The 17,097-nt window shown below is 40.7% G+C and overlaps 1 protein-coding gene across 1 annotated transcript; it reads left to right on the top strand.

The window, feature by feature from the left end:
- The first annotated feature begins 1 nt into the window (after nt 1).
- On the top strand, nt 2–5,284 carry hsd11b1la (hydroxysteroid (11-beta) dehydrogenase 1-like a). Its single transcript, XM_040127944.1, has 6 exons — nt 2–526; nt 2,782–2,912; nt 3,207–3,410; nt 3,613–3,706; nt 4,696–4,861; nt 4,974–5,284. Exons 1-6 carry the CDS (start codon nt 442–444, stop codon nt 5,155–5,157), a joined length of 864 nt encoding a protein of 287 aa, XP_039983878.1. The 5' UTR covers nt 2–441; the 3' UTR covers nt 5,158–5,284.
- The last annotated feature ends 11,813 nt before the right edge of the window (nt 5,285–17,097 follow it).

Here is a 17,097-nt window from a genome sequence, read left to right as displayed (position 1 = left end):
GGGGTTGTGTAAATAAAGTTGCTCTTTCAAACGCCTGCACTAACATTATTTAAGAGCCGCAGATTCGTTCTTCTCGTCGTTTTTGCATTAATGCCTACTCAAATCGTACTTTCGTCGCCTTAGTTAAAAAGCGGTTATTTTAAAGGAGCTGTTTTTTTTTTGTTTTGTTTTTTTAATAATATCAAACAAACAAAATTCTGCAGTTTTTATCTTGGAAGCAGGCCAGTACTGATCATATCATCTGATCATCTGTATATATTACACGCCCCCGTGATACAGGTCAGGAGAAAGGGGATGGGGATGGGGGGGTGGTTACATAAATAGCACTAGATTTTCATATATTGCCTGTGCAAGGCAGCTCTGGAAGCTGAAATTGTAGAAGTCTGGGCTTTCTGAACGTAACCTGACGCTTAAAAATCAACTACCAGCAAGTTTAAAAAAATGAGAACTTTAACAAAAATCCTGTTAGCAAGTATATCTGTTGCTTTCTTAGCTGTCAAGTGGACTGCACCCAGTTTTGATGCAGGTAAGAGAGACGCAACTACAATATACAAGTAATTGTATTTTATGCTCTTCTGAAGTGTAGGTACTTCTAGCTATTAATACCCTGTATTTTATTTATTTGTTTATTTTGGCCAATTTAACAAGAGTAGACATGCAGATGCAGCCCGCTGATAATGCGACGACAGGTGGTGTTAGGCCTACAGGTGGAAATACCATAGCCGTTAAAGTGACAGGTGTTAAAGTGTTAATGGTAGACAGAAAGTTGTGAAACACACAAAATAATAATCTTACAATCATAAATTAGAGTGACAGCAAAAAAGCCCCTCACAATGGAAAAAAAACAAACAAAAATAATTTCAAATAATACAATAATAATGTCATGACCTTACAGGTAAGAAAATGAAAGATAACCATAAAATAGGTACGTGATAGGCGTCTTGACACACTATAAGGTGCTAATGTAAAACAACTTTCAGGTTTTTTTTTGTCCGTTTGTTTTTGCACGCCACCCTCTGGATATCTGGCAAACAATTATGCAAATATGTATTCTTTCTCAATTTGATTAGTGTTGTTTGATTTTAAGGCTACTTACATAGGTGAACTGACAATATTTTGAAAAGGCAAGTAATAAGTAGTACGCATATGATGACCAAACAATTAGAGGTGTTCACTTTTCATTTTGTTGAGCTAGATGTTTTAAATAGGTTCCGAGAGCAGTATCTCTTTACTGCAAAGCCAGTCATTAAGACCATGACATATGATCTCAGGCCAATTTACAACATAATGATGACCAAAATCCCACCTCATATCTGATCCCATCTTATTATTAAGATCAATATTGTAGTGATATATATTGCCAGGGGTGTGCAATAATAAGTTGCTGGAAATGTGGCAGAGAAAATTTTCCAAAACTGCGCGGTATTCTAATCATTCTACAGGTTTCCATTTTCAAGCAGAAAACTTAACTGTCAAAAATGCATTAGGAAAATTATTCAAAATCCCAAAATGTAATTTATCTTTCATCAACCAATTGTCTATATACTGCCCCATCAGGCCAACCATCACATGATGGGCTACAGGCTCCACATTTCAGTGTGGCGCCCACAAAATTGGGGCCGTGCAGCCTCAACTACATGATCCACACTGCAATATGGACCGTGTAAACTTATCATGCAACTGTCCGGGTAATGGGATGCTATACATGTCTACTGCTCTCCACTGAACAAAATATCTGTGTATTAATAAAGAGGTTTATGAAGGTTCAATGTTCCCCCGGGGAAATTTAGGAAAGGAGGCACAAACTGAGCGAGTAATTGGTGATAATCTGACATGCTTTCCGCTTGTGACTAACGCCTTACCAGAGCGAGAGCACGGCATTTATCCACACTGTGAGGACGCAGTGTACGTTCGAGTTTTCACAAGTACTGAAATGATATGGTTTGAGCCATGGGGTAGTGTCTGCATGTAAATTGGTCAACAACTGAAACATTATATTACCCCCAAAAAAATTTACTACAGTTTACTGAAGAAAATATTTTGACATTTGATTTGACTACATTTTACAAGAACAGAATGGCAAATGACGATTTGTTTCTGATTAATAGACAAACAAAGGTTGCATTATCCTGGATTTGCAGTTTTGTAATCTGTAATCTGGTGCACATTTAGCTGGATTTTTGAAGGGGAATAAAGATGCCGATATGTGCGTCCTTATTTAAGGAGGGATGAGATGGGGAAGAGAACATTCATTAAAGCAGCCAAAGAGTTAAAGCACCAAGAGGAGTGATGAGGGCATGGAATTACTTCATAAAGTAGCAGTTTCTTGGATTTAAAAAGAGTGCAGTGTTTGGTTAATATTTTACTACCATATACAAGGAGTGTACAGAGGGTTTTCTACACAGTGGGTCTAATGTTCTTCCTTGCCCTTTAACCTGAAGCAACCAATGGAGGACTTTGATTGGTTTATCTTGTTATAGCAAAGGTCTATGCGCTGAAAGAATTCTAGGTTAAATGGGGATTATGTTGTTATAGACTCAAACTTAGATAACAAGTCTAGTATGCCTAAAGTCAGTTTCAAAGCTTTAAATGCATATGTTTATGTAAAATTAACATATGCACAGTAATATTTGCCACGTTCATCTTCTTTATTTACTGGCACAAATACCTATACCCGTATTGTTATACATCTGTCGTTCCGCCACCTATGAATATGTCTTTTTGTGTGTTTTATGCATTCATATATGTGTACCAAATGAAATCTGTATGAATTTGTTCCAGAATCTCTCACAGGTGCCAGGGTATTGGTGACTGGGGCCAGTACAGGCATTGGTGAACAAATGGCATATCAGTATGCCCGCTTTGGAGCCCAAATAGTTATTACAGCAAGGAGGGAAAATGTGTTACAGCAGGTCAGTGAACTTGACAACATGTACTGTAAACGGTAGCAAAGCTAAAACGAATACATGTACGGATAAATGCAGCACGGCAGACATTTTTATTTTCCATTCTGTCACTTGGTTGAGGAGTTCTGTGTCAATCATATCATATTAATAGAAATCTAGTAGGACAGAAAACACCATCAGGTTAACAAAGAATATTCTTCAGTTGCTTGAAGTGTATGTATAAGGTCAAGGTTGTTTTCTATACTCTTTTCTGCAGCTGAAGTGGAGAGTTAACCCATTCCTTCTGATCTCTGCTTATAGGTGGCAGAGAAGTGCTTGAGTTTGGGAGCCCAGAAAGCACTTTACATAGCAGCAGACATGGGCAGCAAGTCAGACCCTGAAAAAGTGATAAATTTTGCTCTGGAAAAGCTCGGAGGGTTGGATTACCTGGTTCTCAACCACATTGGCCCGAGCCCTTTCAGCATGTGGGAGGGAGATGTAGAACACATCAGGTGGCTGATGAAGGTAATTCAGCAGTTTAATGGTCTGTCAGCAGATAAAATTAGGGTAATGCACTGATCTCTGTATACGTGTGTGTGTGTGTGTGTGTGTGTGTGTGTGTGTGTGTGTGTGTGTGTGTGTGTGTGTGTGTGTGTGTGTGTGTGTGTGTGTGTGTGTGTGTGTGTGTGTGTGTGTGTGTGTGTGTGTGTGTGTGTACTTTCAAAAGGTTAATTTCTTCAGCTATGTTCAGATGGCTTGGAAAGCTTTGGACTCCCTTGAACAAAGTAAAGGATCACTGGTGATTGTTTCATCACTTTTAGGTAGGTCTGTCACGGCATCACATTGAATACAGCAAACTATGAAACACACGTATACATACGTATAAATGTATGTATCGAATACGTCATCATTATGTATTGTATTGTATTGTATGCTTTTTCATAACAAAGTTACAAAGTGCTTTCCAAGGAAAGGAAAAATGAAAATAAAGACTTCTTGGCAAGACCAAACTAAGGCCAAATATTGAGGAAAATGTTGAAAAATGCCCTATCTCGCAATGTCTAGGAAAGTGATTAAAAAAAAAAAACAAATCCAGGATCCGCCCCTTTAAGCGGATGGAACGGGTTCTTCCCTGGACCATACCCCATCCATCCACCGGCTTTGGTACAAATGAGTTCAGTACTTTTTGCGTAATCCTGCTGAAACCTCAAAGTCTATTTATTGGCTGTTCTGGAACTTTTGATCAAATCACATGATCTTCATTAGCAGATCTGCAATGTTTTTAGTGCTTTCAGGACTAGTGGGGTTTTTTTGACTAGTCCTTGAAGTGCTTAGAAAAGAAATTCACACTTCACACACAAAACACTTTTATGATCTAGTATAAAACTCCATCTTCTGAGGAAGATCATGTGATATGATCGAAAGCCCAGGAACACCTACTAAATGGATGCCAAGGTGAGATTGTTTCGTAAAATATTAAATATTTAAAAATATTTTGTATCCTGTATTTTCCTGATGTTATTTGCTATTTCATGGCCCAGAAAATGCACAGTATGTGCTCCTCAGCTGAGTTTATAAGTCTTGACCACATGTGAATACACAAAGAAATTTTGTTCTTACCTTTTGAACATTTTGGAAATAAAAGCCCACAAAAGTTATTAATTTGTACATATGCACTAGTTGAGATCAAATCCGTGAGTACAAACATTTTTAAGTGAACCCCACACAAGGCCACAATAGAGTCTTATATTTCACATCTGACAAAATTGTGTTGGGAAAACTGACTCTAAAATGTACTGATGCTTCACAGGTAAAATGCCCAGTCCCTTTGTGGCGCCGTATACCTCGACAAAATTTGCCTTGAATGGTTTCTTCGGGGCCCTTCGACATGAGCTATCTATGAAGAAGAGTAATGTCTCCATCTCTGTATGTACACTGGGGCTCATTGATACTGACTCCGCTATGGACAAAGTCAGGTTAGTTAAATCTACATGCTAAATAATGCAAAAATATTTGGCACCATTAATATTATTTGTGTATATTTCACTATCCGCAGGGGTTAAGTGTAGTATTTTTTCCGTATCCTAGGGGAGTCACTAATGTACCAGCATACCCTGCTGCAGATGCAGCCTTGAACATCATCATTACAGGAGCTACGAGACAGCCAGAGCTCTTCTACCCTTGGTTCACCCACATTGTGAATCTAAGCAAAGACTGGTTCCCTTCTATCACAAGCCATATCATCCAGAACTCCTACAAGTACAGTCCATGAAAAGTATTTATATGTAGTATTGTTACACCTGTTCTCGATTCAATACCTGGACATACACTGATGAGCTGCAACGCTAAGACCAGTTACCGACTTTAATGTTGTGGCTGAATGGTGTATTTATACAGTATATATAGTATACTCTATATATACTGTATGTAAACATCAATCAGCCGCAACATTAAAGCCGGTAAGTGGTTGTAATGTTGTGGCTGATCGGTGTATAATTGGGTTAGAGTTTGACATCATATTTATAATGTAGTGATATAAGATGGGCATAATGACACTGTGGACAGCACCGTCTATAATTGGTATAGTCCATTTGCCAGATTTAGCCCTAATATTGTGGTTTACCCGGACTTTGCCCTCATCTTTAACTTTCCAGTTGGAAAATCATTTTCCTCACAGGCCAATGGATCAGGTTGCTATTTATAACAAGCTGAACCTTGTCCTCCTTTCCTCATTTTGCTTTTTGGAGAGGTCCAGTTATAAAAAGTCCACAGGGGATAAAAGCTTATGGTTTGGGATATCTTCCTTTTTGCCTACCTCATAGAAATTAAAAAGGGGTTCATTCCTATCTGCAGTTTACAGTAGGTGCAGTCCACCAACAGCTACTGCACCAACGCATATCAGGTGCAAATTCAGAAACAGCCACCTGGTTTACCACTCAGAAGAAAACAAATGAGGAAGCACACAATGGGAGAATGTTCTGCCTGCAAGTCAGGCGAGGAAAAGGAGGATGCTGAAGAGCTGAGGACACCTCTTCTTCCTCAGTTGAGATACAGTGGTGGTTGGAACATCATACTTCACATTACAGAAACTCTGTGGTAAGAGTGACAAGCTCGGTAAAAAGAGGAAAAAAATAAAGACATTTCCCCTCAGTCACTCTGTGTTTCTCTTGCTTGTAAAATGTTTAGTATTTGGGTATTATTGCCCTTATTTGACAGTGGATAGTTGAGAGGTGACGGGCAACATGGGGAGAGGAAGGTTGGGAATGACTCGCAGCAAAGGCTACCTGGCTCGACTCGATCCTTAGGTGTTGTGATCAGAGTATAAAGTGTTGCTCCTAAACACTAAGCCACCAGGACACTCCATAAACAATTTCGCAGAGGTTCAAATAGAAATTCACAGCACAGAGAACAATTATAAGCTCTGGAACAACTGAATACTAAAGCATTATCATTTAAAGGTGGCTCAAAACTAATTGGAACAACCCTTGACCATCCGAAATTAGATTCTAAAAATGTATTTACTGTAATTAAAACTTTCAATCCTGCACACTTAAAAGAAACAAGTATATACTCAATACCATACCTGTTGAGAAAGAACTATTAATCTGAAAGGAATAGTACTGTGAATGTCCACATGAGGGCAGTAGTACTAAAGTAGTGATGGCAGTAACAAACTGGTTTGAATTTTTTTTTTTTTTTTTTTTTTCAAATACTAAAGTCTGTGCTTGAAGAAAGAATAACTGTCCCTTGTGGTCACAGATTTATTCAATTTTACTTTTTTTATTTAATGGATTTTAAACCCCCACCACCATATCAATCCTCACCCTCCCTGTTCCTTTTCATGTGTTCACTGTTCTCCACCCATGGTTCCTCCCCATCTCCATTCTTCTCCATTTCATTTAGTTTTGTCTTTCCAAAGCTGGCCACAGTAGGCGATGGAGGACTTCCTACAGAGCAGGACTTTCTCAGTGGGTTCCTTTGTGTCTTTGTTCATCACCCCCAAAGGCACCGCAGGCTTCCCGTGAAGCTGTTGGCTCAATCCACCCTGGTGGTCTTTTCTTTATTGTATTACACCCTATAGGTTGTACCCTGCTGATGGAGCAGTTTTCTACTGTATCTTTCTTTCTTTTTTTTTTGTCAAAAAAAAAGAAAAAGACAAAAGCACCTCACTAAATCTTACAGTGTGATTTGAAAAGTTGCAAAACAAAAAGAAAAGCAATTTCTCTTGGACACATATAATGATTCTCCAAGAGCCAGAATAAGTGGCATTGAATCTGTAATAAAAGTTTGCACTCTGCTGTTTTCTTGTGTTCTTTCAAGTGATAGGACTGATGGGGAGAAGTCATTGGAATACATTTTCTCCTCGTCCTTATCTTGACACTCTTGATGATTTGAGAGGATTTTGGAGATGGTATAATCTCCCTGCAGATGCTGTGGAAAGAAAAAAAATCTCTCCCTTCCTCTCACTCCTTCAGTCTCTTTCTCTGTCAGACGCATGACACACACACACACACACACACACACACAAACTAATGGCGGGGCCTCCTGGGGAGGAGAGCCGGCATGGCCTGGGAGAACAGCCAGAAACACCTGCAACAGATTAGTGCTCCTAATGCTAGGTAATAAATCCTCTCACCCTTCTCCAGCATCTCCATCTCCACCAAGCATGGATCTTATAGGCCGTGGAGCAACACCCACAACACTGACTATAACGCACACACACCCACAAACACACAAAACATTTTTTATGAACACTGAAACCTTGATGCATCCCTGGATGTATTTATATTGTCCTTTCTCACTGCCAAGCATGCCGCAAATTAAACTACCATACTTACATAATAGCTATGCTGTTGCTTGAGTATAATGGAGGTTTTCCCCAGGGTTTAAACTGGGCTCTATATCAAGATCAAACATTTTTATTATGACTGCAAACAGTCAAGGCCAAGACCAAAGCTGGGGTTGGCTGCTTTACTGACTACACATAAAACTTGAAAGGTGGCAGACTGATTGGCCAATTGGACCCTTGCTTATAGAGGTTTGTAATGGAAGTTGAATTCTAATTTAACATCTGTGACACAGCATTTTATTTCATCTCTGTTAAGATAGGATAAGGACAGATAAGGAAAGACAATCTGTGTATGTGCTACCGTAGTAAAAACCATTGACATGTAAAATATGTCTATAACCTTTTTCCACATAGCATTTAGTATGTCCCCAGTTTTAGAGTTGCCCAAAGAGTTTTCTGAGGCAGTAGAAATGTCTTGTTTCAGACAAAAGAGAGTTTCCTGTCCATGGAAATGGCACGGTGCACCTCAACCATCATGCACCAGTTCCAATTAATGATCCTCCCTTGCCCTGCTTCTTTGAGCATAAAGAGCACTGCTCCACAAATGTCCATCCAGCTTCGTCCATCAGTTACTTTGAGCAGCACAGAAAGGATGGCCTAGGTGCACGCACACATGCATCGTGTCATGCATGTCCGCTGACGTGTGTGTGTGTTATTTGCCTGTGTGACATTTACTACCCACAGGCTAGAAAATGAGTGGCTGTCTGGTGAGAATGGGACTCATGAGCCTCCTGTGTGAGGGTGGAAGTGGTGTAAACCATGACCGAGCGCTAAAACATAGAATGTATCATATATATATATATATATATATATATATATATATGAGGAGATTATATATATATATATATATATATATATATATATATATATATATATTACTGTCATTTTAAAAATGTACTGTTGGTGAGATATTTGGTCATTAAAAGAATAGTTTGACATTTTGGTAAAAACACATATTTGCTTCTTGCTTAGAGTTAGATGAGAGGATTGATACCATATCATGTCTGTAAAGTAAGACTTAGCTTAGTTCAGCATAAAGACCACTAACTTCCTGGAGTCTCTGGTGGTTGCCTAGCAACTGGTCCCAGCTAAGAAATAGTTCAGCACATTACCTGCAACCACCGCTAGAATAATCCTGTTGACACTTCTGTTTTTCTATGAAGAAAAAAGATATAAAGTATTACTTAGGGAGCTTTAGAGTTACTGTTTGGTGAATTTTGTTACCTCTGAATGAGCGAGGCTAGTTGCCCCCTCCCCCCTCCCATTTCCAATCTTTACATTAAGTTAAGCTAACTGTATATTTCAAGACAGATATGATATTGGTATAAATCTTCTAATTTAACTCCCGGAAAGAAGTGAAAGAGTGAATAAGTGTATTTCCCTAAATGTCAAACTTTTCTTTTAAATGCTTTCACGATATACTGTAAATCATTTCAGATTTATTTAACTATTTTGAAGCTGCAGTACTTACTGAGTTGTAGCATCAAAGGATGTATACAATTGTGCTATAGTAACTTCTAACATGTAACAAGCTGAATAAAACAAATATGTGAACATACTGTATAATACGGGTACAGACATGTAAGCTACTGATTAAAAAAAGTATTTTACATATTGTCCATGGTGTAAATGTTACCTAATATCAAATTTCATCCATTTATTGGATCTTCAAGTTGAAAAAAGGCATTGATCTGCGTAGTTATGCGAGCCGATTAATTTCGAAAAGAATGTTAATCTTCCTGAATACTGAGCTTGTGCATGACCTCTGAAAAGTTTTCACAAAACATTGAGCTATGATAACAAAGGGAGAGAGTGAGCGAGAGAGACAGAGGAGGAGGTGGGGGGGACGTAAACCTATGAAAGGGAGCGTCAGTGTGAATAAAAACTGTGGGTGTGAGAGGTGGCTGAGGTGGCCCTGTGACCCCTGACCTCCTTCCCCCAGGTCCATTCAGAGCAGGACAATGGTTGACACCTGTGTCCTTTCAATGCGGGCACTATTATTATTTACATCAGCCAGTGGGAGAGAGAGGGAAAGACAGAAAGAGGCCAGAGGTGCTGTGAAGCAGGGTACACCAGCCTTATGACCCCCCTTCCTTCTCCACTCTCTTTCAAAGACAGGTGCCTTCCCATCCCTCTCTCTCTCTCTCTCTCTGTGTCTGCCAATCTCTTCTCCCTAATTATTTTAGATAACTCCAAACACATCGGCGGAAGGAGAGCATCCACAAAGAGGACAGACAGGGTGCTTTTACATCCTGTACCTAATGGTCTGACACTGCTCTATTCCTGCTCTTCTGTATCACCATTAACACAAAGGGCATCAGATAAAGTTGGGGGGATAATCTTTATGCACACATTTGTTTGCTTAAATCTGCTTTTAACCCCTAAAAAATAGTTGCAGAGGACTTCTCGTTTGATATTTTTGGCACCTGCTAAAACAAGAAAGAATAATTGTTGGCTGTTATTTTCATAATCCTTGGTTATATGCATGTTTTTTCCAAATTCAGTGTGTTTAGCTGTACCTAACACTGCCGGAACAGTTTCACTTGTATCTCATATGATAAAGTGTTAGCTTTTAGATAAAATACAGAGATTTGTATGTGTGTAAACCTTTGATGACGTTTGCAGGACAATCCGTTCGTTATGTGCCTGTCATTTATCTCCTCTCTTGCTGATCAGGCTGGTGGGGAGAGTCACAGGGAGCATGGGTGGCAGGCTGGGGGTTACATGAATTCTTTTTTTTTTTTTTTTCACTGGGGGAGAGAAAGCCCAATTAACAAAGGATAAGAAGTGAACCGTAAACACCCTCAACAAGGCCCAACAAACCTACAAGAACAAGAGCTGTCTCTCTCTCTCTCTCCCTCTCCCTCCCTCTCTCTCTCTCTCTCCCTCTCTCTCTCTCTTTCTCTTTCTCCCTCACCCCCCTCTGCTGTCTCCCCCCCTCTCTTGCTCACTCACTCTCTCTCTTCCACTTCCCTCACAAAAGGAAGGCTCAGAGCTTACAAAGTGCCAATTAACACTGAATGTTTGCCCCTCGCACCTCCCTCTCTGAACTGCTGACAGCTCTGGTGTTTGGGTTAATACCAAAGGCCTGCAAAGAATTATAATTCTCCTCCTTGCCCCATCCCCCCTTCTCTGCCTCTCCTATCCTTTTATTTTGTTTCCAATGGGGTGGTTTTACAGTTCAATGCACAGTCAAAGGGTGATATAAAATGACTTTCCAAAGAATTTCATTTAGGGAGAAGAGGGGCTGTGTTGCATTGGGGCAGCCAGAGGCAGGACCGGGGATGGGGGGGACCCTGGTGAGACGGAGAGAGAGAAAGAGAGACAACTATGAATTTATATAGAAAGATAGTAATAAGAATTGTATCAAAATATTTGTTTGTATTTGTTATTTATTATTTTGTTTTCCTTTTTACGAGCAAAAAAACCGATTATTCACTGTAATTTATGTCACTAAAGAAGATATTCATGAGTTATCCCTATAGGCTCTGGTTGCCATTTTTTCCCTCTATCGTCAGCACATTGTATGCAAAAAATGCAAACATGACCCCAGTTTACACACAAGTCAACACACACACACACACACACACACACACACACACACACACACACACACACACACACACACACACACACACACACATAAATATATATATATGCACAAACACACCCGTTCTCACCCAGTGGAACTGCAGGTCCCACTTGAGATGAAGATAGCAGCGTGGGTCATTTATCACAGGCAAGGCTGATGTCTGTGCCATGCCTGTTTTTCTCCCTTGTGAGCTTCAATAAATCAGCCTGCTGAATAAAAGAGTGGCCAATGAGAAGAGGTGAGAGGGTTAAACTCCAGGAGAAACAGAGACCACTAGACCCTTTAACGGAGCTTCTGCTTGAACTTAATTCCCTGCCCAAATTGGGTCTGCCTCGACAATTTATGACCTCTTGGGACCTGCTCTATACTCTCCTCTTTCTTTACTTTGGGATGAGGTCCTCAGTTAAAATGTGTTATTCTTGGGGATGGGGCAAAGCTTGAATTGGATTTTGCTTTTGTCAAGAAAAGGCCTCATGGATCCCGCTAGATCACAATATAGTATGGAAACAATATGTAACTTGCATTTAAAGGAATAGTTCAACATTTTGGGCAAAATGCATATTCGCGTTCTAATGGAGAGTTAGAAGAGAATATTGGTACCACTCTTATGTCTGTCCATTAAATATGAGAGTACAGCAAGCGGCTGGTTAGCTTAGCTTACAAAAAGACCAGAAGGAGGAGGAAAAACACACTCATTTTACACTTGGGTTTTTTGATAAGATTTAACAAGATTTAACATGTTACTTAGTGAGCTTTAGAGTTGCTGGTAGGTGGATTTTCTTTCACTTTTGGACAGAGCAGAGGCTAGCTGTTTCCCCCTGTTTCCAGTCTTTATGCTAAGCTAAGCTAGCTGGCTGTTGGATCCAGCTTACAGACAAGAGAGTTGTATCTATTTTCTCATCTAACTCTCTGCCAAAAAGCAAATAAGTGCATTTCCCAAAATGTCTACAAGGGTGATTACTACTGGTGGTCTGGAACCAAGCCAGACTGGCTTTATTTACATTCAAGTAAGGGGAGCTGAGCAGAGAGCTGACATGACCTGACACGGTTCATAGTTCCACTAGTGGGGCTGGCTGGGCCTCCACCTCAAGCCTGACGCATGTGACTCAGGCCTCTGTTTTAAATTCTGAATTCTAGGATTTACTTTAGATAAGGGGAGCACAAAATGGGAACTTATAACTTGGGGCGATAGATGAAGAATTCATGTGGGAGTAAAAAAACAGCACGCATGCACAGGAATCAGATTTCCACATTTCCAGACATATGATTGAGCTTCAGTATATCATTTTTATCTGAAGATTTATTTGAAAACAGGTGCTTCTCCTCTGGCGGAGCTGCCAGGCAGCGAGGGAGCACTCAGTCTCCTCTCTGTAACATCTGATTCACATGAACTATAACTTCTGCTTGCCAAATGACAGATCCAAAGGTCAGTTATGTGGCTGTGTCAAATGAGGGTCGTGAGAAAAGCAGAAAGGAGCACGTGCCTAGAATTAGATGAATGTCAAAATTTGCTCTGCTTCTTTCTCAAGAGCGGACACATGGGAGAGGAGTCACCTTGGCCTAAGTGCAACTGCAGGTCTCTCTCAGTGAAACAGAATTTCCTCTTTCTTTCATTGCAACATTCTTCTCTTTTTTTCTGTCAATCTCTCTTCCTTTATTCCTCCCGAACCCATGGGAATTTCCTTCGATGGGACTGGGATGTGAGTGGTGTGTGCATGTCTGGAGTCTGTGTGACCCCGTCAGCGCTTAGCAGAGCAGAGAAGAATGGAGTAGACCGGCCACGGGGGCCGAAAGCCTTGTGGGACCCAAGGTCTGGCCCGGGGTCCAGGACCGTTCTGCACCACATTGGATCTCAGGCTGTAACTCACCCTCTGTTTGTGGTTTGGGATGGTGTGGAGGTAGGGGTGAATTGCAGGTCAGCCATGGAAAAGCTTGCTTTATTGTCTGTCTCAGAGAATGAAGGATAGAGGGAAGCGAGGGAGAGAAAGAGAGAGAGGGATGGTAGGAGGTGAGGGTGGAGAGGGCAAGAGAGGAGCAAAACAGAGGGGAGGATGATAAGAGGAGAAAAAGGTATGAATTTAAAAAGAAGAGGATTTGACGTGAGGGGGAGATGGAGAAAAAAAATATTTAAGTCTTAAGGTAGAGACGTGGACACCTCTAATTCCATATGTCAGTCTCCTTTATCCGTGATTTTTCAGCTTTTCCATATGGCAGACTGAAAGACAACTTCCCCTCAGCAGAATGGCTGTAAGCATATAGCTATGTTTAAAGCTGAATCAATACTGTCGACACAGTATTTGTATCAAACAGTAGATCATAAGCACCGCTTCCAGTATGTACTTTATGTGTTCTACACAATAAGTAAAGGGCTCATGAAAGTTATAATGACTGCACTTGACAGTTTTGAAGTGCCCACAGAGAATAGCACTGATAGGGGCACTGACACACAACGGAGAGAATATGAACCTATCATGCACATAAACAGATTTGTAGAGTTCTCTAGGTTATCAAATGAAATGATTTCTACCAGATTTTTTCTGTCGAAGTTCTTCACCGAAAGTGATTGATGAGAGCGCGGTAATTGTCCATTGTGAGGAGATGTCAGAGGGAGAAAGCATGTCACCTCGCAGTGAGAGTAAAAGAGCCAGCGAATGGAAGTGATTATATCTAATATTCTCCATCTGGGAATGATTGCCTCAGAAGACGAGTTTCAAAGAGGAGTACGGCAGGGAGAAGAGAAAGAGGCAACAGTAATTTGCACAGGATTTACAAATCTCCTGAATCGAATTTGGGAATCTTTGTGCACATCTTGTTCTATTCCCTCAAGACAATCGCTCATTAAATGCATGCACATATGCATAAACAGCTCTACACAAATAACTCACACTGTTCTAAAGCACAGATGTATTTACGACAGGGAGATAGCATGTTGAACAAACTCTGACAATCCCAGAGAATAAAGTTGCAATATTCCCTGCAGCGTGTTGGATTTTGAGGCTCACACATCAGTACTCAATATATTTTGCTGTCTGTCTGTGAGCAATCACAAACCACCCAAGAAATGGTTGCCAGTGTGTCAGAGCTGAGCCGGAGCCAGGTCAGAAGTGATCAAAGACTCCTGAGGAGAGAGAGAGAGAGAGTGGGGGGGGGTTATCTGGTCCCAATTACATTCAATCATGGGAAATTGGCAAAGTGCAAAGCGAGAGAGATCTTCATGATGAGAGCAGGAGGCCAGATGAGCCGAGGTGGTCCTACGACATTTCTGACTTCACAGAGAAGATGGGAAAATGAAAATTGGGACTCTTGTTGAGATTTTTTCCCCCTTTTTTTTGCTTGGCGTATTTTCTCTGACCCGCTGCATTATGTCAGTAGTAACTGAAAACACTAGTGTTTTATTTTTATTCAGAATTTTTCATAGCTGGAATCGAGATAAATGAAAAGAACATCACAAAAGGATTGTCTTGCCAATGTCGAACATGATGCAAACTGCTGAAGAAATTAAAATAAACACATTAAAAAGATAAAAGTGGATAAAACATGACAAATCAGAACTACATGTATGTAATAAAAACATGAACTGCAGCAAAATATTCAATATTTTAAAAGGTGCCCACCACATTACAAAGAATATGTCATCCATTTTTCATCATTAGTTACACACTGACAAAAGACCAGTAATGCTCCCTTACTTAGGCAATTTAGGGGTCGATGTTTTCCACCTTTCTTGTAGTTTAACGGAGGGTTAATATCGGTTTGGTCTCTGTGCATTCAGTTTACAGACTGGTCCAGTAGTTACGTGCCTGCTAGGTGCAGGGGCAGGAGTTGTGGGGACCCGGTTATGCACCACCAAAATAGAAGAAATGCACCTCCCGGTAACTCTAAAGGAGTCTTCTTTACACATTGTATCTCGGGTTAATGCCACAATCAGAAGAGACTACGGTTTGGTCAGGGGCGGGACTTAATGCTGGTGGTCAGTCAATGTCCTCCAAACCAAAGCCTGGCTGCTTGTTAAACCACAACGTCTTGTTTTTCTTTTTCTACACATATAAAAATACATGTAAGATTAACACAATTAACATAAGTAATGTAATTACACTTGCTGTTGAATAATTAGTAAAATAATGTCATTTCTTTTTTAAGGAGTAAAATGCAATGTGTAGATGATCACATTTTTTAGGTAACTTGACCAACACTGCCATAAAACATTCTGCTAACAAACTGTAAACTTGACCCCTTCTGTAATATGGTTCAATAATAAGTGAGATGAGGACTTTAAAACTATTAAGAATCAAGGATTTAAATAATTAACTGTTGATACGTGTGACAATGTGATGATTATTTAAGGAAACTTTAAAAGATGATCAAGCTCAAACAAAGGCTCCTCTTTGTATGCAAAGGAATTGAACAGACTACATTTCCCCACCTAATGAATGATGAATGCTGATAAAGTGAGAGGAGATAACCAAACGGGCATAACAAAAGGGATATCTCTCACTGAGTGTTTCACTCTGGTTTGTCAAGTGGTTTCTTCTGCCATCTGATTGGTCAGGAGCACTCACCAAAGAATGCCAACAAAAAAATGACACTCTAGTGAGTACCTCCTCCCTCAAATCCCTCCTTCCCCCACCTCACCCTCCCCGCTCTGTGTCCCTCACCCATCCCCCCTTGCTTCTAACACCCCCCCACTTCTCTACCACCTCTCTCCCTCCCTCTACCCTCTCTCATTCTCTTCCAGTTGCCTCACGGCTTGCTGTGACCCATCTTGCACCTCCCGAAGCCCACAACAGACGCTTGGTGTGTGAAGAAGGTCAGGAGTTCAGGCTTGGCTGAGGCTCCATCCCTCCCTCTGCACCGAGGAGGCCTGCCCTGCGGGTTTATAATTATCTGCCGTTGGCATTCAGCACAGGTTCAAGCACAGTGCAAGCGCTGGCACCAGCGTGGGGGGATGCGCATGGCTACACACTTGGTGATTAGTTGTCCCTAATTGTCAGTTCCTTGTTCCTTTTTACCTTTCTCTCCCTCTTCCTGTCCTTCCCCCCCTTACCAGTTAGAACATCTTTACATAAAACTTGCGCTTGGTTTATTGCCCCAAAAATGCACTCGGCTGTGCTTCTTTCTGCTTCATTGCTCTTTGGATCAGTCTTGCAACATTTTAGAACTTGTCTCACAGAAAGCAAATGCTTTCTTTGTGGCATCTACACACAAGGTTCCCTCTCACAGACTCATACATCCCATAACTGTGATCTCAGTGTTCTACATTCAAGTGACAAGAACAAGCAGTACCTGTCTATCAATGCACCACCTAATTTTTCTTTGTCTCATCAATACACAGGTAAATTCAAATAGTTGGAAATCCTTAATCGAGTCTCAGTGTGGATAATTAATGGATGCTATCTTAGGTCCCCTTGCTTTTTATTATAAACTTAAATGTGTAAGTGACTACTTCAAGGTTGCCCGTTCACACTGTACGAAAAACTCACTAACAACCACTAACGTCTGGCTTTTGTCTTCAGTGGGAAAAGGTAAACTCGGCATTCATTCCCAGGTCAAATGACTCTGCAGAAGTCAGGTATTTATCGGCTGCAGCTCCGATTGGCAGTGACGGAAACATGACGCCCGGCTGGACACACAAATTTTCGTCCCTTTTCCAGTGCGATGCTTTGATGCGCATCAGCGTTCCTTGGCATGTAAATAGCCAAGAGCGTTGATTGTTTTTTACAGTCTATGGGAACAACGTGCAACAGCGATTTTGTTCTTCCTAGGCAACACTG

This window comes from Xiphias gladius, chromosome 6, assembly GCF_016859285.1.
Source record: "Xiphias gladius isolate SHS-SW01 ecotype Sanya breed wild chromosome 6, ASM1685928v1, whole genome shotgun sequence".
NCBI lineage: Eukaryota > Metazoa > Chordata > Actinopteri > Istiophoriformes > Xiphiidae > Xiphias > Xiphias gladius.
This window is presented reverse-complemented; position numbering and strand designations above follow the sequence as displayed.

Excerpts from the sequence above, each read along its gene's own strand:
- hsd11b1la (XM_040127944.1), top strand. The coding sequence starts at position 442 with ATGAGAACTTTAACAAAAATCCTGTTAGCAAGTATATCTGTTGCTTTC. Across the intron at positions 527-2,781 it reads TGCACCCAGTTTTGATGCAG|AATCTCTCACAGGTGCCAGG; the intron begins GTAAGAGAGACG and ends AATTTGTTCCAG. Across the intron at positions 2,913-3,206 it reads GGGAAAATGTGTTACAGCAG|GTGGCAGAGAAGTGCTTGAG; the intron begins GTCAGTGAACTT and ends CTCTGCTTATAG.